This window comes from Podarcis liolepis, assembly GCF_965112155.1.
Source record: "Podarcis liolepis genome assembly, chromosome: 13".
In the NCBI taxonomy this organism is placed as follows: domain Eukaryota; kingdom Metazoa; phylum Chordata; class Lepidosauria; order Squamata; family Lacertidae; genus Podarcis; species Podarcis liolepis.
Genome location: NC_139573.1, coordinates 58,013,297 through 58,040,957, shown reverse-complemented (window position 1 = coordinate 58,040,957; position 27,661 = coordinate 58,013,297). Strand labels below are relative to the sequence as shown.

The following is a 27,661-nucleotide window of genomic DNA, read 5'->3' as shown; positions in this document are numbered from 1 at the left end:
GTTTTTAAGATGGACAGGAAAATTGGCTTCCAGGTGGAAAAATCAAAGTTGGAAACTGAACTGTTAGAATCCAGTACCAAAAATATGTCAAAAATGTATAACTTGCTGTTGAAATGGAACACACAAGATGAAACGGTTAAATCAGCAATGATTAAGTGGGCTCAGGATATTGGTCATAAAATTATGTTTGCTGACTGGGAAAGGTTGTGAAATTTACGGCATGTAATGCCTTAAGAGAAAATATTATGAAAATGATTTATAGGTGGTACATGACCCCAGTCAAGCTTGCAAAAATTTATCACCTGCCTGATAACAAATGTTGGAAATGCAAAGAAAATGAAGGTACATTCTTTCACCTTTGGTGGACGTGCCCAAAGATTAAGGCGTTCTGGGAAATGATCTATAATGAATTGAAAAAGGTATTTAAATATAGCTTCCTGAAGAAACCAGAGGCCTTTCTCTTGGGTATTGTTGGCCAAGGGGTGTTAAAGAAGGACAGAACATTTTTTATGTATGCGACAACAGCGGCAAGAATACTCATCGCAAAGTACTGGAAGACACAAGAATTACCCACCTTGGAAGAATGGCAGATGAAGGTGATAGACTATATGGGCTTGGCAGAGATGACGAGCAGAATCCGAAACCAGGGAAGAGAAACAGCGGAAGAAGATTGGAAAAAATTTAAGGACTATTTAAAGAAATATTGCAAAATCAATGAATGTTAAAATGACGCTGGATTTGAAAATATATGGTTATAAGCGGTAATGGATATGTTAAAGAGAAATAGTAAGATTGAAATTAAATCAAAAATAAGTAAGGATTTGCTGAACAATTAATTAGAAATTGGAATACAGAAAGGGGAGGTATGAGGAAGTCGAGAAAGTAAGATACAAGAAATTAAGGGTCGAAATTATATGTGTTTTTATGTTTTTATGTTTGTTTTGTTTATTGTATAGTTTTGTTTTCTTTTTGTTGTGATAAAAAAAAACTTTTGAAACCTTCAATAAAAAATTATTTAAAAAAAGGAATTGCTGAATTAATTAATAGAACTGGAATACAAAAAAGGGAGGTGTGAGGAGGTCAGGGAAGTAAGGAAATGAAATGTAAGGTACAGAAAGATTGATGTGTTTTTTTTTTTTAATGTTTATTATCTTTTTTCTGTATTTTGTATTTTTTTATTTCTTTATTTTCTCTTTTTCTCTTTTTATTTATGTAATCTTTTTTTTGAAACTTTAATAAATATCATATAAAAAAAAGAGAGAGAGAAGGGCTGTTTCTGTAATAAATGCTGGTGCATTATAGAACGTTTGCAGAGTACAGTGGTGCCTTGCAAGACGAAAATAATCCGTTCCGCGAGTCTCTTTGTCTAGCGGTTTTTTCGTCTTGCGAAGCAACCCTATTATCGGCTTAGCGCTATTAGCGGTTTAGCGGATTAGCGGCTATTAAAGGTTTAGCAGCTTAGCGGCTAAAAGGCTATTAGCGGCTTAGCGGCTTAGAAAAAGGGGGGGAGCGGGGAAAAATCGGAACACTCGCAAGACGTTTTCGTCTTGCGAAGCAAGCCCATAGGGAATTTCGTCTTGCGAAGCAGCTCAAAAACGGAAAACTCTTTCGTCTAGCGGGTTTTCCGTCTTGCGAGGCATTCGTCTTGCGGGGCACCACTGTACATCTGCAGAGCTCCATGCCAGCAACAGGACAACTGTCACCTAGCGTCTAAGTTGCTCTGGACAAGAGGAAGACACCAACTCCATGCTTTGTATTCTGCTTTGTTTTTTGCAGATGTTGGAAACCTTGTACAGTAATGGGGCTAACTCCATCTGGGAACATTCATTGCTGGATCCTGCATCTGTCATGAGCGGAAGGCGCAAAGCAAACCCCCAGGACAAAGTTCAGTAAGTTGGATCGGGGCAGGGGTGGGGAGCAATGCCTCTATCTTCCCTAGAAGGCCAAAGGGGCAAACCTACGGCAACCTCCAGCAAACCATGGCCAGGGCTGGAGCCGATGTGAGCCAATCCTGATCCTGCCTCCCGCATTGCCCAAGCAGAGGAAAACACTCTTGGTGGCAGATGTGACTAAAATGGAGAAAGCCTCTTTATTCAGAGAGCTATTTGGGGGTGGGCGTTGGAGGAGCACACCGGATCAAAATGTCAGAAGTGTGGCTGAGTCCATGGCCTCCTGCTGCTGGAGGAGCACGATTGGGATGCTTGTTTCAAATCAGCATGTGAAATTCAGACCACCTCTGTGGCTCCTGGGCCATGGCAGCATCTCTTGCATGGCATGCTTCCTCTCCCCATCAAATGGAATTTTTTCTCGCCATCCTTCGCCAATGGGGACATTGAGTATTTTTATAGAAAGTGAATTATTATTATTTAAATATTATTGCATTGTTGTTGTTGTTGTTGTATCTCACCCATCTGACCGGTTTCCCCAGCCACTCTGGGCAGCTTCCAGCATATATAAAAACATAATAAAACATTACACATTAAAAGGCTTTCCTATTCAGGGCTGCCTTCAAATGTCTTCTAAAGGTTATATAGTTACTCATCTTCTTGACATCTGATGGGAGGGCATTCCACAAGGTGGGTGCTACTACTGAGAAGGCCCTCTGCAAGTGTTCATCTTACCCACAGGATTATGGCCTTAGTTTCAAGCTAAAGGTGCTTAATTAGGGATCACAGGCGCAACTACTGAGTAAAAAGGCATTGGGAGCAAGACTTTGTCAAAAGCCCTACTGAAATAAAAATACATTACATCCACAACATTCCCCTGTTCCACCAAGCTTGTAACTATCCAAAAGTAGCTCTCACTCATGAGACGTTTTAATGCTCTTCTGTGGTGTAGTTCCTTTTCCTTTTGACTCACTTGTAGCCCCAATAAAGCGGAATTCATCAGAGCAAAGTATCAGATGCTGGCCTTTGTTCATCGCTTACCATGTCGGGATGATGACAGTGTGACTGCCAAAGACCTTAGTAAGGTAAGATTCCCTCTCATGAAGACCTCTGAGTTTGGATCAGGCGGAAGGCCCATCTAGTCCAACATTCTGTACTCACTAGAGGCCCACTTTATGGGTAGGTAGCTGATCAGGATGTGTTCCATCCACAATATTTAGCTGCCACCCTGACACGTTGGGGGGAAAGGTATGATTGAGTCCTAAATGCTTCAGAGGCCACTCTGTGTCAAAATCCAAATTCTGATTCAGAAAAAAGAAACTTAATATTTCCTTTTTTTACTAATGAGGAATTGAAAAAATAACTTCATTTTTTACAGAATTGGATGAAATTTACAGGCACAGTAGCCCCTCCTGATTGGATAAAGGACTACCAAATTAGACACAAAAAGGTTTAGGATTCCTCCCTCCGCCACTGGGCTCATCTATAAAATTCATCCCTTCTACCCCCAAAAAGGGAACCATCAATACTTAAAAAAAGAAAATATTTCTGCAGAAATGGACTAACTTTTCAGGCAGGGTAGCCCCTTTTGTGTGTTTACAGTTTGGGGGTAGTTAAAAATGATTCATTTAATTGTTTTATAAACAACTTGTATGAAAAAAAAGGGTACATCAAAGGTGAGAAATTTGCCAAATAACAGACAAATCAGCCCAGGGATTTTAGTACTTGGTGTCTTTGAAGTTGATTTTGAGCAGGTGGAGAACTAGAAAGGATTTGCTTCCTTCCCTGTGATATATTGTGGGCAACAGTTCCATTATGAAATCTTAGAGGTGTCCCTCGGAAAATAACCTGCAAAATTTTGGAAGGTAAGATGTAGGGGCCAGAGGGTTACAATGAATGAAAACTAAGAAACACAGCTTCAGGCTTGCATTCTGCTCAGTGACATCAGTTAAATCTTAAGTGTGAAGCTGATCTGAGTGGATGTTTTTATGAGAGACAGAGAAACATCTGTCACTCCCTCCACACCAGCCTTCCCCAGCAGAGAGCCCTCCAGGTGTTTTGGGCTGCAGCTGGGATGGACGGGTGTTGGGGGCCCCAGGTCACCTGGAGAGCTGCAGGTCAGGGGAGGTTGCTCCACTCCACCTGCCATTTGATAAACCTTTTTCATGTCTCCACACCTTATTTGTCGGTTGTAGTTGGCAGGTGGCTAGAGGCCAGCCTCGGCGTCCCCCAAAGCAAGCCCCTCTGGGAATCCCTGGAAGGAGTTTCTGGGACTGTCAGCACAGGTTTCTCAGCTGCGGTGAGGCAAGAGAAAATTCTCTGCTGACCTCTCTCTCTCCCTTTCAGCAACTCCACTCGAGTGTCAGGACGGGGAACCTGGAGACCTGTTTGCGGCTTCTCTCTCTGGGCGCCCAGGCCAACTTCTTCCATCCAGTAAGAGAAGGCCTTTCCATGAGCTTGGCCATCATTGCTTTGGGCTGGTCTGCAGCAGCTTCTCAGCAAATGCCTGTTAACTCCCCTTTGCAGGAGAAAGGGAACACCCCGCTGCACGTAGCTGCCAAGACGGGTCAGATTTTACAAGCGGAGTTGTTGGCGGTGTATGGGGCTGATCCTGGCACACAGGACTCCAGTGGGAAGACGCCTATTGACTATGCAAAGTGAGCCATTTCAAGCTTGGGGTGGGGGTATTGTTGGCAGGAAAAAAACTAAGAGCAAGTTCCCAAATCCCTTTTGGAGTGGGTGGGAGATGGACCAAACCTCCTTACTATTGAATTTTGCTGTTTAGTGACATGAAAAACTTTCTCACCGTATCCCTTCCTCTGTTTCTGAGGCAACGGAGGATCTCTGCAGCTAGGTTAGAAGGAGGAGCTCTATGTGCTGTGGGATTCTTTCACCCAGTTAAAATAAGGCATGGTGGCTTTCAGTGCCTTATTTTAGATAGCAAACCTGTGCAGTACAGTGGTACCTTGGGTTAAGAACTTAATTCATTCCGGAGGTCCGTTCTTAACCTGAAACTGTTCTTAACCTGAAGCACCACTTTAGCTAATGGGCCTCCTGCTGCTGCTGCGCTGCCATCATGCGATTTCTGTTCTCACCCTGAAGCAAAGTTCTTAACCCGAGGTACTATTTCTGGGTTAGCAGAGTCTGTAACCTGAAGCGTCTGTAACCCGAGGTACTACTGTAGTATATTTCACTCACTCTGTGAGTAGGATTGCAGCCTCAGAAGTCACCTACAACAGATTTTTATTTTTGTTCTTACTGATGTTTTCAACTCAACAGTAGTGATTTCTGAATGAATCTCCCACCCACCTTTTGCCCAATAGGCAAGGAGGGCACCATGAGCTGGCAGAACGCCTTGCGGAAATCCAGTACGAGCTCACGGACAGGCTGGCATTCTATCTTTGTGGCAGAAAACCTGGTAAGGGTCTGACTAGGTCTATTTCATGTTATTGTGGTTATTTCATTTCCCCCCATAAAATTTGTATATCGGTTGATTGCTAAAAATAAACAAACTTCAGAGTAGTGTCTCATACCCTCCAACATTTCTCTGATGAAAATAGGGATGTCCCATTCCATAATGATAATTTTACTCTTTATATCCCAGCACATCTGACTGAGTTGCTGCAGCCACTCTGGGCAGCTTCCAACATCTATAAAAACATAATAAAACATTAAACATTATAAGAAAAAACCCTTCCCTATACAGGATTGCCTTCAGACGGCTCCGGGGTCGGATAACTTCATACTCACCACCATTTCCCCAATGAAAATAGGGACGTCCTTAGGAAATGTGGGGCATTCTGGGATCAAATCAGAAACCAGAAGAACTTCTCTAAATCAGGGACACCCCTGGAAAATAGGGACACTTGGAGGGTGTTTGTAGAATAAGAGTAAGAGTAAAAAAGAAAAAGACAATAAAATTATCAGTAAAAACAGTTCAAAAAAGCTGTTAAAACATCCAAAAACTTAAAAGTCAGTGATAAGCTAAAAATGGATTAAAACCCATGTCAACATTCTCCATATCTGAGAAGGCTTGTCAAAGCCAAAATGTTTTTAGCAGGTGCCAAAAAGAGTGCAGTGGAGGTGCCTGCCCGATGTCAACAGGCAGGGAGTTCCAAAGTGTAGGTGCTGCCACACTAAAAGATTTCTTGCTAAGGCAGAACAATAATTAGGTGGCCCCTGTAACTGTGCTGGTTTTGTCGATGGAATCAGTTGAGGGGCAGATCTGGGGTCACTTTATGTACTGTTAGTAACACCTTGAAGATGGCTCACTAGCAAGTGGGCAGCTTCTACAAGTCCCTGAGCAGAGGTAGTCTTATTTCTATCCTGCTTTGCTTCTAGAGAGCTCAGAGTAGAGTCCATGGCTCATGCATCCCCCTGCATCTACTTGTTTGAGAAGTGGTCCAGCAGGAATGGGGGGGGGGGCACATCTGTTCATCCTGGGTCGCCATTATCTTTTAACCCCACATGGACTGACATGACTGCTGTAGCTCAAGGGAGGAGAGACTTTAGACTTGCAGGAACTACTTGACTTTTTCCTAGAACTGCAGTCTGGTATAAAATATGTATTCTGATCCCAGGAATTTGTTTGGAGTACCAGAACTGAGGTGAGTTCACTTTCCTTTCACACCACACCTGGTGACACCCAAGCTTCATTCACTTCTGCAGTCTAGTTTCGGTGTGGGAGGGGTCATTCTGTTGCGGCTATGAACAGATGGGAGTCAGAAACCCTTACCAATCTACTGCAGGAGATCCAGATCTGCTTCTGCCTGTCCTAGCCCTGCCAGAATGCAGCCCTCAGACCTCTCCAGTTTATGCAGGCACTGAAAAGGCTGCTCAGCTGAATCAAGTTGTGGCTTGTGGTGAACTGTGGGTTGAGATAATGACATGATCCTTTCTCGCACCTAATGCTCTTTTGAAACTTCATTTTCAGATCACAAAAGTGGACAACATTTTATTATACCTCAAATGGCAGACAGGTAAGAATGCAGACTAAGCACTAATAATATGTGGTAATAGTATTGTTGGCCAAATCAAATGACAGTCGTAGATTCGTTTGATTGTCAAGAGTGATGTGCGCTCAAGCTTTGCTTTTTGTCTTCCTTCTCCTTGCAACCTCTCCTTGTCTTCTGTTAATTGATTGAGGTGCCTAAAGTCTTTTCTGATTGGTGGGGCAGATGTTGATAAATAAGGCAATAACATTAATAAATTTAATTGATATTTTTTCTCCTGCTGCGGTCCCTTGGGGATTAAGACGGCTGTAAGTAGTTCAGTAGTTTAATTTACCAATTAACTCTGCTATGTGAGGGTTGAAAAGTAGGTACTTATCACAAAACACACTGATAACTCAGCTGTGCACTAGAAAGTGTGGACAATAAGTGTGGGTTGGTTGTTTCATTTCTGTGTATTATGTGACCTATTTTTGCAGAAGTTGTTAAACTGAGGGTCTGTGTTCTGGCCAGCGCACCTGTCAGAGCTGCCCGAGGTCCCAGCTCACAAAGGACCAACGCCAGTTCGTTGTTATATACAAAAGTCTTTATTGAAGTTCAGTTTCGCTTTCACAGCCGTAGCGTGCAGCTCTACATCTGAAACTCTAGACCGCCGAAGCTCCGTCTGAATCTCCTCCCCCCAGACACCAGTTTAAGACTCTGGCCTTGCTCCACCTCTTCCTTTGCTCCTTCCTCCTCTGGTTCCGCCTGTCAGCTGGGGTCTCGCCCTTCCTAGACTCTTCTGACGCTGAGTCCCCTGAGTCTTCCCCCTGCCTCCGGCGGGCTTTAGGACCTGGTGGTTCCCAATCCGGGTTTTCTGCTGTCCCACGCGCCTGTACATTCGAACTTGGCGCGCGCGCCCAGCCGGCAACCTTCCTCCTGACCGTTACACTGCTCCTGTCACTGCTTCCCCCTTCGGGGGGGCTAGCTGGACCCGACCTCCCCTCTGATAGAGGCGTGGTCAGTCCTGACTCATCTTCTCCCCCTGCTGGAGGAGATGCTGGCCCTGACACATGGGACTCTTCCCCCCCACTACGCTCTGGTGGGGAAGCTGGTCCTGATCTCCCGCTGCTGCTTTGGGAGTCCCCGCTGGCCCCTTGTTTCTGGTGTGTCCCCCCTGGGACCCCCCTTGCCCTGACCATCGGCGCCTCCTTCTGGGAATCTTCTGATTCGCTGGAGAAGCTCATGGAATCTCTCAGGTCACTGTCATACTCCCCTACGCTGCCCTCAGATTCTTCCCCTTCGCTCTCCATTTCCTCTCTCCCCTGTGCCTCTGTCCCTGAGCCCCTGACAGCACCCTTTTGAGATAAGCCTTTCATCTCAGAAAGATTTATCTCAAAAGATTACTCAGGACAGGGCTTTGAGTGTGGCTGCCCCTGTTCTGTGGAATAACATCCTGCCCACTATCTGGACCCTCCGGAAAGAGTTGAAGACATTTTTGTTCCAACATACCTTCCTAGCTGGACAATTGGGTCTTTGCCATGAATGTCTAGTCTGTATGGTTTTAGGTTTGTTTTAAGTGTATCTGGGTGTTTTGGGGTTGGGGAGGTTGTGTGTGTGTGTTTAATTGTTTTTTCCTGCTCCCCTCCCTCTGTTTTTTTTATTGTACATCACCTTGAGATGATTCTGTTGAAGGCGATCAATACATTTAGATGGTGACTGATAATATATCCAGTGCTTTAGGGGGGCGCAGGGGTACACATACCCCTAAACCTTTTGTGAATCTTTGTACTTTTGTCCATTTACTGTATTTATTTTCCCTGATTTGAACTATAAAATGGTGATTTTCTTTAGTTAAAATGAGAGTACCCCTAAACATTTTTTTAGGGGGGAAAGCCCTGAATATACCTTTAGGTTATCTCTCAGGGTGTGTGTAATTAAGTTTATATCAGTCTATAGGCTGACATTCTAGCAGAAACTGTCCACAAGCCTGCCTGCTATGAGAAGCAGATAGATAGATAGATGGATGGATGATTGATAGATGATATAAAAGCATCAAGCAGCACTTCACACAAGCTTTCTCTGGATCCCTTTTAGAATTTGGTTAATCACTTAAATAACATACGTGTTACTGTGATTAACAAAACAGGTTTTATATTTATGTGGCAAACCATTTCCCCTTCCTTCTTCATTAGCTGCTGTGATAAAAAATGAAATGATGCAGTAAAAAGCAAGAGGACTAAACTACAACTGTGTCTGCATTCTTGGTCAAGGAATGACAGGCGCGTAACTTTAATTTTCACCCCTCTTTGTTTATTCCTTGCCTAGTGGTGCTTCCAAGGTTCAGGTGTCAATAAATACAGTGATGACTTCTTTCTTTCATAGCAGTTTAGATTTGTCAGAACTGGCCAAAGCAGCCAAGAGGAAGCTTCAGTCGGTGAGTAACATTTTCTCTCTGCTTCCCCGCTCTCAGCTTTGGCTTTTCAGGGAGGAGGATTGGACCCTGGGTGGGACTGGGGAGGGGGCAGAGGGTGGGTTGGATACAGAGGGAGTACAGCTTACCAGGAGTCTTGAGTGTGGAAAGCAACGGGGACAAAGGAACAAGCCTTAGGGGCTTTTTAAGATTTTTATATCCTTCACTTTAAAGAGTGCGTTGCTGGTGTTAAACTCCTGGGAGTAGCCAGCAGCAACTCGAGGAGCATTTGGCCCTTGCTGAGGTGCCAGTGGATTGACTGCTGGAAGTCGGCAGCCCTTGCTGGCTGGGTGGAGATGGTGCCACACTGAGTTTGTACCACATTGTCCCTCATCTGCCCCACTGCCCGTTTGCATGCTCTAAAGAGCCACCATCCTGCCACGCACTTGATGTCAATAGAATTGCCCCAGACACCCATTGGCTTCCCCTTGTTTGAGTGGGGCAGGGCCTCCCCATTCCACCCCAGAGCCCACCAAGCCCAGCTTTGAAGGGGCTGGTGCCAGAAGAGCAGAATGTGTGTTTCAGTGCTGGGGGCGGTGGCAATGGTTGGGAAATGCTGGGGGCTTCATGAGGAGGGGTTCCTGGTGGGGCATCTGGTGGCTGCTGTGAGAAGCCTGGCTAGATAGATGGAATTTAAGCTGATCCACCAGCCCGCAGGCAAGCAGGGGCCCTTTAGGTTCTGAATGTTGGGAAAATAAAAAGCACACCTTTGCCGCTCACTCCCAGGAGGGGGTTTGCCATAGAGAGTCGTGCTTAACTTTCCCTCCCCTCCTCTCCAGCTGAGCAATCACTTGTTTGAAGAGCTCGCCATGGATGTCTATGACGAGGTGGACAGGCGGGAGACGGACGCAGGTGACCTTCTGTTGCGGGACCTTTGGGTGCTGGAGGGCGGCTGGGTGGGTGGGTGCCATGCTGCAGCACAGGGACCCTGCGTGAGGCCAGAATGAGCCTCCTCAGCAAAACGCTGCATTGCAGCAAAGGGCTCCTGCCCCTGGAAGGTGCCAAGTCCTCTCTACTCTTCTTGCCCCGTACTGCAATTTCCCCTCCTGAGTAGCTCTACGTCACAGGGATGTGATGGCCTGGGGTGTCAGCCTTGGCAGCTGCTGTGGGCCTTCCCTAGTCTGGGGCCCTGCAGGTGCTTGGGGAGTTGCTGGACAAGGCTGATTATAGCCCACAACCCAAGCCTTGGTTTTTGCTTTAGAGTGAAATTGTGTTTGACCCGGAAACTACAACTAATCCAGAATGTGGCAGCTAGACTGGTGACTGGGAGCGGCCGCCGAGACCATATAACACCAGTCTTGAAAGACCTACACTGGCTCTCAGTATGTTTCCGAGCACAATTCAATGTGTTGGTGCTGACCTTTAAAGCCCTTGGTCCAGTATACCTGAAGGAGCGTCTCCACCTCCATCGTTCTGCTCGGACACTGAGGTCCAGCTCTGAGGGCCTTCTGGTGGTTCCCTCGCTACGAGAAGCCAAGTTACAGGGAACCAGGCAGAGGGCATTCTTGGTAGTGGCGCCTGCCCTGTGGAATGCCCTCCCACCAAATGTCAAAGAGAAAAATGACTACCAAACTTTTAAATGACATCTGAAGGCAGCCCTGTTTAGGGAAGCTTTTAATGTTTAACAGGTTATTGTATTTTAGTGTTTTGTTGGAAGCCACCCAGAGTGGCTGGGGAAATCCAGCCAGATGGATGGGGTATAAATAATAAATATTATTATTATTATTGAAATTTGTGTGTCTTAGTATGGGGGGAAAGCTCATTTGCCCAGAGGGCCTCATTTGGGACAAGGACTGGGCTCTAGGACATGTGTCCAATGCTTTGACTTCAGGTGTGGGAGGTTTATGAGGGAGGGAGCCCCCATTGTCTGCCACTGATTCCCAGCCAATGCCCAAGCATGGAGAGACTGTGGGCCTCCAGGTGTTGTTGGGCTTCAACTCTCAGCAATCTGCATGGCTGACGGTCCAGGATTATGGGGCTGGAGGCCAGCAATACCTGGAGAGCCACAACAAGTCACTCATCTTTTATGCAGAAACCTAAGCAAAGCTAACCCTGGCTTTCCTCTCTCTGTCCCTTGAAATAGTGTGGCTTGCCACTCAGAACCACAGCACGCTGGTCACTGAGACAACGGTGGTCCCTTTTCTCCCCGTCAATCCCGAGTACTCCTCAACAAGGAACCAGGTATGTTACTCATGCCATTTCTCTGTCATCTGAGGAGGAAACTTATTCCCAAGCCCTAAACACAGGCAGAGGATTTTCCATCTATCAGATTTCTACCTTTGTGGACAAATTCAGAAGTGGATTGCTGGAATTCACCGTATGTGGAATCTCCTGCTGGTGCAGAATGCGATTGGCAAACTGCTGAGCAGGGAGCTTCCGGTCAAGAACATGGAGCACCAGGGTTAAAGCAGCTTCACTGGCAGCCCATCTGCTTCCGAGCCAGGTTCAAGGTTCTGGCACTGATTTGCAAAGCCCCATATAACTGATTTGCAAAGCCCAGGAAACCTCAGGGATGGCCTGAACCCTTGTATCCCAGCTTAGTCACTGAAATCCTCTGCAGCAGCAGATGTTGATTGTTCCCTGAGTTGGTGAGGCTCATTTGACAACAGTGAGAAAATGAGCCTGAGGAACCTTCTGCCACTAGAGATTCACCAGGTGCCTTCTGTGTCAACTTTTAAATGCCTGCTGAAAATTGTTCTGTTCTGCCAGGACTATTCAGGCAGTTAACTATACATCCTTCCACAATGGTTAACTGTTGTCTGGTTTGGGGTTTTTTGGAAATAATTTTTATTCATTTTCCAATTAAAAAACATTCATATTAGTAACAAACCAAATCTTTCCACATTCAAAAACAAAAAACAATATAGCCAATTATATAATCTAAATTAATTAATTTCAATGGGACTTCCCGTGTTCTGGATTTCAAAAGTCAAATATCCATCCTTTATCTTTCAGCTATCTTCTCTATTACTTCACAGTTTTCCAATCCTGATATTAACAATCTCCTCTCTCTCTCAGTCAGTTGCTGGTATAACTCACTGTCTTGTTTTATTTGACCATTCATTATTTCTGTAATCACGCAGGGAGCTTTTTCCACATTGTTCTTAGTTTTAATATTTTGAAGCACAGTCCACTTTGATGGGCCCTTCTTTTTCTGCTGATTGTTGTTCTAATAGGCTCTGGGCTTCCATCCAAGGTTGAAATTAATTAGCGACTTCTCACTGTCTTTGGTCTTTGATGTTTCAAATGTACTGTAGAGGTGTACTTGGCAATCAGTAAGTCACACAAAGATTGTTTCGGTTTCCTCATAAAAACACACGCCAGCTCTCTGGGGCCCTTGGACAGCTGGCAGGCATCCAGAGTTCACCGCCACTCTTTTATCAAACTGTAATGTTCCATGCAAGCAAATGTGCCCTCTGTAAAGTACACCCCTTTTGCAATTCCAATAAAAAAAATCTCCAATTTCCCACCATTGAAGGAGGTTTTTTCTGATCATATCCTTTTTCTTACTGCATCAGTGCTTTTACCATTGCCATCTTCCTCCTTAGCCCAAGCTGTTCTGATCATATCTGATCTTGCTCTGCCAATTTCGATCAGGGCTCTCTGCCAAGGACTGCGATGAGTCAATAAGTCCAATTATTTTACTACTTCTGCGTTTCCTTTGGGTAATTAATTATTTCTTGGTGGGGTTCGCCAAATCATGAAATAGTAAATGTAACAAATACAAAAGTACGGCAGCCACTCACCTCATTCATCAAAACGACAAGAAAGGAGTCTTTTTGAAGTCTGAAACTTGACCTCCAACGACTGTGTAGTTTAGCAGATTTTTCTTTTAATTCTTTCCATCTAGAACATGCCTGTTTTTTGCCAAATCTTTTAATTGTTAGGAAACAGGGACTCCCAGCTGACGAGACTGACTTTGGAGAGTTGCCAAATTCGTGCCTCGGACATCACCCAGGGTCCCTGCCTCCGCATCTTGTTGCGGGGCGCAGATAACGGACTATCTGCAGGTGGCACAGCTCCCCCCTTACCTGGGGGGGGGTGGCCAGGGTTAATTACCCTCATTTAACCCCGAATTACTGACACAACTGGCTGTCTGATCTCTTGGGAGGCCACCATATCTGTTTTTAACCTTTTAAAGGTTTTTCTTACATGATTTTATTGCTGTAAGCCATGTATGTGTTGTGTGTGTGTGTGCCCATGCCCACACATATCTGTGATACAGCTGTATACAAATATCTGTATGAATATATAAACAAACTGTGCATCTTGGCTCTGAATACTGAACCTGTTGCTGATATTATCTTGGGAACAAGGAGATGCCAAGAGCTCTGAGCTTTCCTTCTGCTGGAAATGGATTTTTCCAGAAAGCCTGGGAAGGCATGAATCTGTAAAGGAGGCGAAGGATCTGCTTTCTTTTCCTGCTTCTCTGGCTGCTTTCTTCTATTGCCTTGCAAACTCCTCCAGCTCCTCTGAGGCCTTGTCTTGCCTCTTGTCTTTCAGGGAAGGCAAAAGCTGGCTCGCTTTAACGCCCATGAATTTGCAACACTTGTCATAGACATTCTTGGGGATGCCAAGCGAAGGCAGCAAGGGAACCCTGTCCCAAGTTCCAGAGGTGAGTCCCTGTTTGGACGACTGGCTGACTTGAGTTTTCAGGACAGATAAAGGGACGTCCTTCTTCATGCAGCACATAGTTAAACTATGGGACTCGCTTCCACAGGAGGCAGTGATGGCTTCCAGCTTGGATGGCTTTTAGAAAGGGTTGGACAAACTCCTGGAGGAGATAAGGGCTCTTGATGGCTACTAACCCTAATGCCTCTGCTCTGCCGCCACAGTCAGAGGCAGCAGTGCTTCTGAATACCAGTTGATGAAGCCACAGGAGGGAGGAGGGCTCTTGTGCTCAGATACCACTTGTGGGTTTTCCGTAGGCATCTGCTTGACCCAACAGGATGCTGGACTAGATGGGCCATTGGCCTGATTCAGCAGGTTCTGCTTGTGTGCTTAGGATCATAGTGCAGGCAGAAGTACAAAGGGATCCTGGTGAAGGCTTCAGCTGACTCCTTCCTGCTGCCTGTTTCCCTTTCGTTCTGGTTCATGGAGCTGCATTCTCTAGGCTGGTCATTTTGAGGAATGCCACATTCTGCACACATGCCCTAAACATCAGGCATTTGGTTGCTGCTTTTGCAGAAAATGTAGAGCTGATCCTGAAGTCTGTCAACAGCCAGCACAGTACAGAATGTCAGGATAATGACCAGCCTGACTACGACAGCGTTGCCTCTGACGAAGAAGTGGATCTGGAAACAAGCTCAGTCAAGGCACCCCGGCAGAAGGTGAGCCTGTGCAGAGATATCTAGAGGGCGGCAGCATGTTGGAAGGGGCTGTGCAAAAAGGCTGCTCCTCACAAAGCGCTCGCCTCAGGCCCATCACTGCTGCTAAAAGGTGAACAGTCCTTTGCAGAGTGAGCCTTTGTCCCTGCTTATTTGAGCAGCTGGGCCTCCATCCCCAGCACTCTTGGTTCATTTGAAAAGAGATTTGTAAGGCTGCTTGGTTCCCCTTCCAGGTCTGGAAGGAGACTTACGGCCTCTCCTGACTTTAAAGGAGAGAGAGAGAGAGATGGTACTTCAAAATCCTTGAGGTGTTTGGGGACACCTGCCTTTGGACCAGCATAAACCCTTTGATGCTAATTTTGAGAGCCTATCTCACTTTTGACTTCTGAGTTGAAAACTTCTAGTTATATTGATTCATTTGTGAATTGCCTCTGGAGTTGTTTGTTTGATGTTTGTTTCTGATGTGCAGTATATAAGTGGCACTGAATTCTGCATCATGCCATAGTATTCTCAGAGGCTTCATTGTTTATTATTTAACATGTCTCTTTTGACTTTGGTCCTTAAAGTGAGAGAAAACAGCTGTGTCTAAATGAGCAGCACATCATTGTGTGTTGCGTTTTGCAGAGCCTAGATTCAGACTTGTCGGATGGACCCATCACAACCCAGGAATATCTGCAGGTTAAAAACGCCCTGGTGGCTTCGGAGATGAAAATCCAGCAGTTAATGAAGGTGAACGTCAACTTGAGCGATGAGCTGAGGATCATGCAGAAGAAGGTAGCATGAGAGTGAACAAGAGAGGGTTTAGTTTAGTGCGCCTTGAGTAAAAACCCCACATGCATGAAAAGGGCAGAATGTTGAAAACTCAAAAAAAAAGGACTGCAAAGCCTTCTGCTACCTGAGACCCTCCCACTGGCTGTTGGGTTCCAACTCCCATCATCCCTTACCACTCTGGTCAGTGGCCAGGGATGATGGGAGCTGGAGTCCTGCAGGATAGCAGGTTGGTGAAGCATGGTCTAGCATCAACGTCCTGATTGATGGTGCTCAACCGTACTCAGCCGGGGCTCAAAGGGAGGGGAGCCACTTGGCTCCCCACTCCCATGAGCTGCAGAGTGCCCAATCCTGCACGAAGTTGTCCCTCACTGTTCACTGTGAAAGAAAAGGAAATGGAAGCCTTCTGTTCCTGTTAATTCCTCTTGGGATGGCTCAGGCTTGGACCCCCATAGATCAAATATTCATCACTTGCATCCCTAGACCACAGCCCTGGTCACCTTAATTCATAGTTTTCCCCTCCCCCCACCCGCTGATCTCAGTCGCCCCATTAAGGAATGGCATGACTGCAAATGGTTTACGGTGAGTCTGTACAGCCATTTATGGATTCTCCCGTGTGGTGAGATTTTAAATCCATGAATTTCTTGAGTGGTCAAGGGCAATGCTTTGTCTACGCTGTGTCAATAAAGTGAAAGAGTTTGCCTTTATTTCATATTTTTCTGTGCTGTCTTCTCCATAGCATGAAAAAGGAGAATGATAAACAAAATTATCCTGTTCTTTCTTTGAGAAGCTCAGTATGGGATACACTGTGTGGGCCTCTTGTCTTCACTGCAGCCCTGTGGGGTAGGCTAAGCCGAGGGAGACCGAGGAGTCCAAAGCCCTCCCAGTGAGCTTCATGGCAAATCAGGGATGTAAGCCCCGGTCTCCCTCATCATAGTCCAGTGCTCAAACCACAGCACTGCCTGTTCTCAGCTCACAGTTTCCACCATGGCCGTGATCTACTGTGTGAGAGCAAACTGTTTTGCAAAATATGAGCAATGGGGATCCTAGAACTGTAGAGTTGGAAGGGGCCACAGGAGTCATCTAGTCCAGCCTCTGACAATGCAGGAATCTTTTGCTCAACTTGGGGCTTGAACCCACGAACCTGAGATGAAGAGTCTCGTGCTTCACCAACGGAGCCCTTTCAGTTCTCAGTTCAATGTCACTAGACTTGTGAGCCTTGCTAAAATTATAATGGGCTTCTGGGAATGTGTGTAGGACTTTGAGTGCAAACTGTAGCTCCCCCCACCTACTTCTTCATCTCCCCCAAAGATTTTCAGCAAGGAGCAGCAGCTGACCACAAAGCCCCTCTTGCTTTAGATGGGTGGCCAGGGCTACTGCAGGCAGTGGGGAGGTAGTTTGAGAAATATGTTGCAGCTTAGAGTAAGAAGGAAGAGGAGGGGCTGAGGAAGGGTATCCACAGGCCTTCAGGGGTGGGAGAGAGAACTAACTTCCAAAGGCAGCGAAAGGGTTTTTTCTTTCTCTTTTCAAGATCTCTCTGACCCAATACTGCAATTGCATGGCTTAGTGTCTCAGTGCTATGTAAAGTTCCTCCCCCTCCCCTTTATGATGGATGTAGCAATTCATGAGCCGCCAGGGGGTGTGGGCAACTTCCTCCTTTTATATCTATTTGCGGGGGGGGGGGGAGAAAGCAGGAGCGCCAGCTGCTTTAAACTGCGCAGAAAACTGCCGAAGGGCCACCAGATGTTTTATGGCTCTTCCTCCTGATTAATTGTGCCCTTAGCTGACTTGCGGACATGGTTGGGAATCTCTTGTGATGGGGCTCCTGTTCTGATCCCCCTTGTTGTGTTTCCATTCCAGTGGCCTTGCCCCTCTCTCTTGTGCAAATAGGGTTGAGTCTTGTCTCGTCTTCCACTTCCTGCGGTGACATTGCCATTTCCCCAGTTCCCTCTTTTCTCTGATTTGACTGTTGGGCGCTTGGCCTTGACTTTTAAAGAATGTTGCTAAAGCCGCTGTCTGCGTTGCTCAGAAACTTGGCCTAGCTTGGGTTCACGTTGCTAGATGTTGGAGCTCCTCTTGACACACACAACCCCACCTGAAATTTTGGGGCTCCCAAAGCTTTGAGAATGTAACTGATTTGGCAGACGTTTCCTATAAAAGGAAAAGACTGCCTTTAAAAACAGAAAGACAAGCAAAACCTGGCTAGCTGGTGACAGTTTTCAAGCATAAGGATGCACCGACTGTGCTGCCCCCCTCCCCCAATTCTTGCTTTGCTGTGCTGTGGGGACACCCAAGCCCCCACTCTGAAATGTTTTATTCCAGCTTCAGACGCTACAGAGTGAGAACACGAGTCTCCGGCGGCAGGCCACAACAAACGCCTCCCTGACTCCCGCTGGCTCTGAGTACCCAGACGCCAGCAGCCACTCTTCCTTGATCTGGCGGCCCTCTGTGCGCAGCAGCCGGCCCATGTCCATGTACGAGACAGGATCAGCCCAGAAGCCCTACTTGCCATTGGCCGAGGTCTCCTACCCAGAGGAGCACATCACGTCGCGGCTGCAGCCGTTCACTCCCCACGTAAGTAAGACCACCAACCTGCTGCCTCTTTGGGGGGGCTGCTTGGGCTTGCCTCACTCAGCCTGCCTCCAATCTGGGGTTCCCCAGATGTTGCGCAAGGCTGGCCATGTCCCTGGGAGAAGTGCCCCTCTCTGCGGACAGAGCATCTCTGCCTAGCTGTCTGGGGCTGTAGCATTTCTCCTGTGCAGACTGGAGCTTTGGCCTTCCGCTTGCCCTCTTCATTTCACCTTTCGCTAACCTGGTGCCCGTCATATGAGGACGGACTGCTGTTGCTCAGTGGGGAGAGAAAGCTGCTCTGTGCATGCTCAAGGAACCTTAAGCATACACTACGACTGCTTGTCAGTTTCTCTGATGAAGAGGGGCGATCAAATATGAAAGAGAGGTGGTGGTCAGTTAGCACCTTGAAAGATGTGGGACCCCAGGAGGGGGGCAGGGGGATCCACAGGGGGCTTCTTCCCATGGGCTTCTCCATTACTTCAGAGCCAGAGTTTGCTCACGCCAACGTCCAAGCACCCTGAGCTCCTTGCAGTGGTGTGTCTTTGTCTTTCCTCACTCAGTTCTTTAGCACCTTTGACTGGCTGATGCTGATGCTTGCCTCTTTGTGTCTCGCTGGATTTCAGAGATGTTGCTCTTGCACCCATTACCCACTCTTGGGACATTCTATTGTGGGTTTATTGATCTAAATCAAATCCCTTATGAATACACAGTGGAAGTGAGGAACAGGTTTAAGGATTTAGATTGGCTGGACAGAGTGCCTGAAGAACTATGGATGGAGGCTCACAACATTATACAGGAGGCAGCTGGATGATATTCCAGCTGAACTATATAAAATTTTAAAAGGTGATGCTGGTAAGGTGCTACAATCAATATGCCAGCAAATTTGGAAAACTCAGCAGTGGCCAGAGGATTGGAGAAGATCAGTCTACATCCCAATCCCAAAGAAGGGCAGTGTCAAAGAATGCTCCAGCTACCGCACAGTTGCACTCATTTCACACGCTAGCAAGGTTATCCTTAAAATTCTACAAGGAAGGCTCAAGCAGTATGTGGACCGAGAACTCCCAGAAGTGCAAGCTGGATTTAGAAGAGGCAGAGGAACCAGAGGCCAAATTGCAAACATGCGCTGGATTATGGAGAAAGCTAGAGAGTTCCAGAAAGACATCTACTTCTGCTTCATTGACTATGCAAAAGCCTTTGACTGTGTCGACCACAGCAAACTATGGCAAGTTCTTAAAGAAATGGGAGTGCCTGATCACCTCATCTGTCTCCTGAGAAATCTCTATGTGGGACAAGAAGCTACAGTTAGAACTGGATATGGAACAACTGACTGGTTCAAAATTGGGAAAGGAGTACGACAAGACTGTATATTGTCTCCCTGCTTATTTAACTTATATGCAGAATTCATAGAATCATAGAGTTGGAAGAGACCACAAGGGCCATCGAGTCCAACAAGGGCCATCGAGTCCCTCATCATGCGAAAGGCTGGGCTAGATGAATCCCTAGCCGGAATTAAGATTGCCAGAAGAAATATCAACAACCTCAGATATGCAGATGACACAACATTGATGGCAGAAAGTGAGGAGGAATTAAATAACCTTTTATTGAGGGTGAAAGAGGAGAGCACAAAATATGGTTTGAAGCTCAACATCAAAAAAAAAAAGATCATAGCCACTGGTCCCCTCACCTCCTGGCAAATAGAAGGGAAAGAAATGGAGGCAGTGAGAGATTTTACTTTCTTGGGATCCATGATCACTGCAGATGGTGACAGCAGTCACAAAATTAAAAGACGCCTGCTCCTTGGGAGAAAAGCAATGATAAACCTAGACAGCATCTTAAAAAGTATAAAGCCATGGTTTTCCCAATAGTGATGTATGGAAGTGAGAGCTGGACCATAAAGAAGGCTGATCGCTGAAGAATTGATGCTTTTGAATTCTGGTGCTGGAGGAGACTCTTGAGAGTCCCATGGACTGCAAGAAGATCAAACCTATCCATTCTGAAGGAAATCAGCCCTGAGTGCTCACTGGAAGGACAGATCCTGAAGCTGAGGCTCCAGTACTTTGGCCACCTCATGAGAAGAGAACACTCCCTGGAAAAGACCCTGATGTTGGGGAAAATGGAGGGCACAAGGAGAAGGGGGTGACAGAGGATGAGATGGTTGGACAGTGTTCTTGAAGCTACCAGCATGAGTCTGACCAAACTGCGGGAGGCAGTGGAAGACAGGAGTGCCTGGCGTGCTCTGGTCCAGGGGGTCACGAAGAGTCGGGACATGACTAAACGACTAAACAACAACATTGTGGGTTTCTTCCTTTTTTCATAAGAACCTGCTTTTATACCGTGCACATGTGCCTGCGCGTGCATGTGTGTATCTTTCTCTCCCTTATTTTTAGGCAGGGAGGAATGGGCTGGTGACCAGCTATTCTTCCTCCATGCCTTTTTTCTCCATTCTCTCCTGGTTGGCATACAGAAACACACAAAGGGTTGTGTACAGTACATCTTCCCTGGAAAAGCCCCCACTTCTGCTAGCAGAGCTGTTCCTTCTCCTTCTTCTGCAGGAGGGTCACTTCTTATCCACCCCTCAGACTTTACCATGCCTGAGCTTCTGGCACTGTGGATCCACCATGCCTGTGCCTCCCTCCGCCTCCCCTTATTTCTATCTCAGCTGCTTGAACTGTGAAGCTGCCTGGCAGATCAAGCTGGAGTGCTGGCTGAGACTGAGAGGTGGCCACAGCCGCCTGAGAAGGTTTAACTGTTCTGCGTTGGGGGAGGGGCTGCTGTGCCAGCTGGACCAGAAATTGGGGGAGGCTGTAATGCTTGCAAGGCAGTCCCCAGAATCTCTTGCTCAATCTGCTGGTGGTTTTGCTGGCCACCTGGGCAAAGAAGCCCTGGAGGGCTTGGCAAGCCGAGAGGGAGAAGGGCAGCTGGGCAGGGGCCTGTGGTGACAGCTGGGAGGTGGGTGCAGCTGAGAAGACCAAAGTCACAGCAAGGAATAAAGCTCTTGGGGGGTGTCGGGGGCTGTTCCAGCTTAAGGAGCAACGTAGTAAAGCCAGGGGGAGGGGATTCCAAAAGAGGAGCCAAGCAGGATGGGGGGGGGGCCAGACCACAGATGGATTTGCACAGGATGCAGTTGACAAGAATCACAGGATCATCAAGTTGGAAGGGACCCTGAGGGTCACCTAGTCCAACCCCCTGCAATGTAGAAATCACAACTAAAGCATCCAAGACAGATGGCCATCCACCTCTGTTTAGGGTGTGAGCAGAGATACGGCAAGTTTTAAGAGTGAGGACTCCTGGCTTCCAGCAGACGTGCCCCTTCAGTGATATCAGAGCAGCTCAGCCAATGGCAGCCAGAGAATCACCTGTCATTAAAGTGGCACCGCAGGGTCAGAGTTTAGCTTGTGCCACCAAGAGGGATGAAGCAAAAAGGAAAAGGGGGGAGGCAGTTGGAGGGCGGAGAAGGCAATGGGGGAGATCCGTCCTCTTCCTAGGGGTTCTTTCTCCTGGTGATGCAGAACCATGGAAAAGCAAGATGACAAAAGTGTGCTTTTGATACCATCTGTGCAAGGAGATGCCTGTTCCTTATATTTCTGTCCTTTAGCCTTCCAGAATTTAATTTCTGGATCTGATATTCTATTTATTCTGGTCTCTCTGGATTTTGCTCTGCTCTTAAATTGCCCTCAACGTGTTCTGTAGGTATTGGAGAAACGGGTGTTGGGTCTTCCCATCCACCCACATGTAAACCCTTCCCTTAATGAGCTGATACCCAGATCACTTTTACTCCATGGTGTGCTGTCCATTTCATAGGTAATTAATTCAGAAATCCTTCAGGCAGAGGGCAAAACAGGAAAGAGGGTAATTGCAGCTTTGTAGGGGTGGAGGTCCCCAAACAAGAAATTTCCCAGCACTTTAAAGCATCAGCAGTGGCCAAAATCCAGCAGGGTTTTGCAGTTACCATGATTCTCTTAAACAGAGCACAACAACAAACATAAGACAAGCGCTGCAGGATCAGGCCAAAGACCATCACGTCCAATTTCCTGTTCTAACAGCAGCCAACCAGACACCTCAATGGGAAACTTGCAAGCTGGACCCAAACACAAGAGTGAAACTCTCCCCATTTGCAAATAACCCTGGCAACGGTTATTTGTAGGAGCAGCTGCTTCTGACGGAGGTGGAACATAGCCTGGGGGGCTAGTTGCCATCCATAGCCCTCTCCTCCAGGAATTTGTCCAATCCTCTTTTAGAGCCAGCTAGGTTGGCACCTCCCTGCCTCTTGTGGGAGAGAGTGCCATAGTTTTAACTGTGCAGGGTGCAAAGAAGGACTTTCTTTTGTCTGTCCATTGGCTGACCCCAGTGCATTCAAGTTGGAGGGTGAATGTATCACTTTGTCCATGCAGTACACAGAAGCCCAGAGGGCTGGCATAGCCTTATGCTGAGAAACGCTGGTGTTTTTGGAATGAGGACAGTGGTTATCCTCTCCAGTTAAAAGGTTTGGACAGCAGTAGCAGTGGGGGCAACGGACCCTCTGCTTGAGAGCAGTGAGAGTAAGTAGCCCTGGGTTAGGCAGAGCAAAGGTCTGGCTAGAAGAGCATCTTGTCTGGCTGTATCTATGAATCTGGTGGCGCTCATCTTGCTTCCTGGCCTTTCTCTTCCAGGCATCCAAACTGGAAAAGCAGAGCAGCCTGCCTGAAGGGGATTATGACAATGCCGTTCCTGCGCTGGAGCCTGACGAGACAGGGTAGGCATCAGGAGAGCATGGGCTATGTATGAGTATTACTGTTGATTAGTATTTATTACCCACACTTCACCGTAAGGGCCCAGAGCAGGTTGCAGCATCAAAACACCATATGAAAAGCCAATTTAAGCAACTTACAAGCATAAAAGTAAGGTGGGCTCTACAAACTTTGTCTCAGGTGACAAAGGCCAGGGTCAAGAGGAGCCTTTTCAGCCTTTGCAGGCTCCAGTGTGAGGGGGGAGGTCCCTAGGTCAGAACCCAAGAAGGTCTTTCCTGTGTTTGAGGTGGATATGTGGGTTGGAGCTTTGGACACCCAATGTGCTCACCTTGAATTGGGCCAGGTAAGGAGCTGGCAACCAGTGTGGCTGTTTTAAAACAGGGCTTATATGAAATCTAAATGGGTGGGAAACCCATGAAGACTTCCAGAGGTTTCTGGACTCCAGCCTCCCGTCATCCCTGAGCATTGCCCATGCTGGCTGCAGGGGCTGCTGGGAGATGGAGTCCTGCGGCCTCTGGAGGGTCCCCCACAAGCAGTGTTGTCCCTGTCCTCCTGGTTTGTAGCTGGGCTCACACACAGCCTCCTCTGCCAGCTGGAGGCCCTCCACCTCTTGCAGGACTCCAACTCCCAGCAGCCAGGGATTGTGGGATCTGAAGTCCAGCAGCGGCCAAAAGTCCACAGATAACACAGGGTCCCTTCAGTTCCTTTCAAAGCGCAACATGGCAACCCTCAAGACTGGGCAGGAAGTTTTGCTGAGCACATGCCTCAGTATGACTCCTGTAATCGAGCCAGGCTGCATTTTCACAAGTGAGTGAGGAAAAGCCCCCCCCCCCCGCCTTCCCGGTTCTCTCCCCAAATGGCCCTGGGTAAAGCTGTAGGCAGTGAGCCAGAGCCTCCAGGAAGCAGATCTTTTCTGGGCCTTGTTCATGACTGCCTACAAGTGGAGGATGAATCTTAGGGTGAAGGAGGTTGCCTGTTCTTTACCTGACAGCCAAGCCCAGCTGGCTAGGGACTTGGGGTGGAGAGCAAAGAGCACCGTTGGCAGCCTTGCAGATGTCCCCCCACCCCCAGTTTCTTTAGTGGCTTGTTTCATATCAGTCTTCAAAGGGAGAGGAAAACAGTTATCCTCTGGAAATTCTCTCTTGGCCACTTGGCAGAGATTCTGATTTGCCAGTCAGGCAAGTGGCCCTCTGAAACGCTTGCGTGTGTGTGTGTTGGCAGAATCAGCAGGAAGGCCAGGCAGCGAAGCACCTTCCGACAGGGAGAAGGGCCCACCTCCGAGGCCAAGGACCCAGATGCCAGCCCCAGCCTCCCCAGCACAGAGGACGTAATTCGGAAAACAGAGCAGATCACCAAGAACATCCAGGAGCTTCTGCGGGCAGCTCAGGAGAACAAACACGACAGGTGAGGAGGCCAGGAAGTCAGAGCAGAGGTCCCTGGAAGAAGCGCTTGAGTATCCTGGTCTGCGTTGAGCAAAAGTGCTCTTCCCGCATCAGGAGAGATCCTGGAATCAATTAGATGAGGCAGCATGCAGAGCGATGATGATGATGCGTGTGTGTCTTGCAAGTGTGGGTTGACGTCCTTCTTTCTTTAAAGAAAGAGAGGCCCAAATTCTTGTGCACCTGGCTGGCTTTGCTACCTTTTCCATCCAAGGCAACTGGCAGCTTTTATTTTCATCCTTCTGGACCTCCTAACAGGCCAGGATCTGGTGCTTAAAATCATGCCTTCCTCCTCTTTAGCTGGGAAAGGGTGTGTCTACAAGAGGAGTCCTGAGCTACACAAATATCTGATGGTGTCCTGGATTTCCCCACGCCCCTTCCTGCTCTCCCCATTTGGGGTTGGAGGGGTGTCAAGAGGCAGAAGTGACCCTGGGAGTTTGGGAGGGGAGAAGCTTGAGCCACATGTGTGTCCTCTTGAGCAAAAGTGTAGGTTATGACAGCTTTATGCGCTCCTTGGTTCTGCAAGCGCTCTGTTGGGCTGTGAGGTGCTCCTGTGCCGAGTTAACTGCAGAAAAACCTCTCTCTCTCTCTCTCTCTCTCTCTCTCTCTCTCTGGTTTTCCTCCTTGGGGTGCCCAGGCCATTCAGGCACAGCAGCGCCCCCAAGTTTAGGCACAGCCTGGGCTGTTTCAGTCCCCTGGTTCCATGGGCCGAGCGAGCTTCTCTGCAGCCTCTGACCCTCCGGCAGCCTGACCCTCCCACCACCTGGTATTCTGGCCTCTGTCCCTGCCTCCCAGGCACAGTGTCCTTTTTCTTTCTTTGGGGTCCTCCCCTCCCAAGCATGGGGTGTTTAGCGGTTATGCAAGAAAGGCTGCAGAACCCCCTGGCCCAGCCTCTCAGCACCATTTGGGAGAGGAGCTGGGGTTTGATGGGAGTGCCGTTTGGGGCCAGCAAGCGGGGGGAGGGTTCCTTTATCCAGCCTGGCATTTTTTGTCTGCTCCGTCCCTGGTACCCTAATGTGCAGCAGTGAAAGGGGAAACCTTCTTTGACCATCCACAGGGGTGTCACCTGCTCAGCTGGCACCCTGTGTTTCATCACAGGTTGTACTTGCCTTGTGGGACTTTCTGAGCTCACTTGAGGGCAGAAAACAGAAGCGCAGGCAGCTGATGTCTGAAAGAGAGACCTAAATCCAGATGAAGAATCCTGTACCTCTGAGAAGCCCCACAAGAGCTAAAGGAAAAGGTTGAGGCCCTGGCATTTGGTGATGGGACACCCCCTCCTCAACCATGGAGAAAGATGGCCTGGGAACAGGATGAGTGCTAAGAGGCAGGGACTGGGAGGGTGCAAGGGAGCTTTAGGAAGGTCCTGGCTGCTCTTGGAGCACAGTAGGAGCTCTCTGCCGATCCTAGGTGGGCTTGCTGAAATGGGCTTTTCATTTTCTTGTTCAGGTGAGGGACGCGTGTCCCTCCCACACACAGTTGAACTCCCAGGATGGTCCTATAGTCCAATGGCATCTAGAGGACTGCACAAGTTGTCCAGCCCTCTTGTACATGTTAAGCTGGAACTCACTGCCACAGGAGGCAGGGATGGCCACTGGCTTGGATGGCTTTAAAAGGGCATTGGACAAATACAGGGAGGAGAATAAGGCTCTTAGCCCTGATGACTCTGCTCCCTGGGTCCCATCACCATCCTCCTGGGGTCTGGCGGCAACTGTTTGGGCTCCACATCTGTCTCCACCTCTGGTGGGCTTTAGATGAGACCTTCCTTGCCTCAAGCAACTTTCCTGCATAATCGTCCATGACTGACCCAGCTCCCCATCTCACCTGTCTGCCTGTCTCTCTGTGGCTTGAGTTTGGGGAGGAGCATGGAGGTTGGGCATGCAGCTGGTAGCAAGGTTTGTGTGTGTGTGTGTGTGTGTGTGTGTGTGTGTGTTGACTGGGGGACTAATGCACACATGGCTGGGCCACAATCCCTGGCTAACAGTTCTGCGTGCACCAGTTGGATCTTGTGAGCTGTGTGGGTCTTGGCACTTCAGGCACACAGGCTCCAATCCCTGCTTGCCTGTAACTCCATCACGTCACTTTTTGGGGAGCAATTTTGGACACTATAACAAGCATTTTGCCCCTCCTCCCCGCTGCCACCACTGCTGCCATCACAGAGGAGAAGGCTGTTGATGCCTCCTATCCACGGTGGCTCTGCTCTGCCTCTACAGTTGGGGGAAGCAGTGCTTCTGAATCCGAGTTGCTGGAAACTGCAAGAGGGGAGAGGGCTCTGGTGCTTGGATTCTGCTTGCGGGTCTCTAACAGGCATCTCGTTGGCCCCTGTAAGTACAGAAAACTGGACTCGGTGGGCCCTTGGCTTGATCCAGCAGCCTCTTCTTAAGTTCTTAGGACCACTGCTCTCTGAAAGGGACAGTTTGCATCTCCTCTGCTCTCCCAGCACAATGAGACTCTTTCCTTTGAGACAACTTAAAGCTTTTCTTCTGGCTACTATTTTTATTTTAAAGTCTCCACATCAAGCATTTGGACTTCCCATCTGTACTTCTTGTGTTGCCGCTTGCCAAGGTGGATGAGGTGGGCCTGGATGTGTGGACACCCTTGTTTTTAATGGCTTTGCCTCTGCAGCAACTAATGTCACCTTTTGTGGCCCTGGGGGTGGGGGAACCTGCTTCCCTTAGAATGACCTGCCCCCTCTCTCCCCTTGCAGCTACATCCCCTGCTCAGAAAGGATCCACGTGGCAGTGACGGAGATGGCTGCCCTCTTTCCAAAAGTGAGTAGCCCTGCAGAGGTCAGAGGGGGGCTCTGAATGCGGCAGGGACTCCCTTGTGGTGGCCAGCCTGTGGAAAGGACCAGAGGACTTATTTCATTTCACCTTTATCTCCAAGGAGCTCAAGGGAGCCTACATGGTTCTTCCCACTCCTCATTTAATCCCCACAACAGCTGTGTGAGGTAGGTTAGGCTGAGAGAGGCAGTGACTAGAGACCAAGGTCACAGCCAGTGAGCTTCCTGCCCAAGTGGGGATTTGAACCCTGGCCTCTCTGAGGTCTTAGCCCGGCACTCTAACCAGGACGCCCCGCTGGCTCTCTTGGGAGAACTCTTACCAGCCACAGGAAGTGGTCTTAGGCCAGACACACCAGGGGTCCCTCTAGCTCGGCACTGGCTGTCTCCATGGATGGGTGGCAGATCTGTAGGGTTTTGGACAAAGGGTCTGCATGCAGAGTGGGCTCCTTTGCCAGCCGTGAAGCTCTCTATTCCCATCCCGTCCTTATTAGTTTCTTTAAATGCAATATTTCATTGTGAGTTTTGTAAATAATAAAATATATTATAGTTATGTAAATCATCTTAATGTCCAGAGACTGGTAACATCTAACGAGATCTAAAGAGAAAGGGAATTCTGACACAATCATATTGTATACAGAGATGTAAAACCTTATGCCATAAATTCCGCTGCTCACACCTGAATCTCTGGCTGAGCGACACAGCGAGAAATAATCCAGGTTTGTTCACACTGAGTGCATAGTCAAAGGACAAGAAGGAGAGTCTG

At 48.0% G+C, this 27,661-nt stretch overlaps 1 protein-coding gene across 7 annotated transcripts in view; it reads left to right on the top strand.

The window, feature by feature from the left end:
* Positions 1-27,661, top strand: part of GIT2 (GIT ArfGAP 2) — a 43,700-nt gene that overhangs the window by 11,985 nt on the left and 4,054 nt on the right. The window contains exons 3-19 of one of the 7 annotated variants that reach the window (XM_083470932.1): positions 1,777-1,889; positions 2,866-2,971; positions 4,233-4,319; positions 4,413-4,543; positions 5,210-5,304; positions 6,820-6,865; positions 9,203-9,251; positions 10,067-10,139; positions 11,371-11,468; positions 13,791-13,902; positions 14,475-14,617; positions 15,239-15,388; positions 17,705-17,956; positions 22,603-22,685; positions 23,902-24,084; positions 24,757-24,885; positions 26,824-26,887. In XM_083470932.1, the coding sequence (XP_083327058.1) occupies positions 1,777-1,889; positions 2,866-2,971; positions 4,233-4,319; positions 4,413-4,543; positions 5,210-5,304; positions 6,820-6,865; positions 9,203-9,251; positions 10,067-10,139; positions 11,371-11,468; positions 13,791-13,902; positions 14,475-14,617; positions 15,239-15,388; positions 17,705-17,956; positions 22,603-22,685; positions 23,902-24,084; positions 24,757-24,885; positions 26,824-26,887 (1,914 nt within the window). Of the gene's footprint in view, positions 1-1,776; positions 1,890-2,865; positions 2,972-4,232; positions 4,320-4,412; positions 4,544-5,209; positions 5,305-6,819; positions 6,866-9,199; positions 9,252-10,066; positions 10,140-11,370; positions 11,469-13,790; positions 13,903-14,474; positions 14,618-15,238; positions 15,389-17,704; positions 17,957-22,602; positions 22,686-23,901; positions 24,085-24,756; positions 24,886-26,823; positions 26,888-27,661 lie in introns of all 7 variants that reach the window. The other 6 variants (XM_083470933.1, XM_083470931.1, XM_083470937.1 and 3 more) reach the window with 6 other exon arrangements.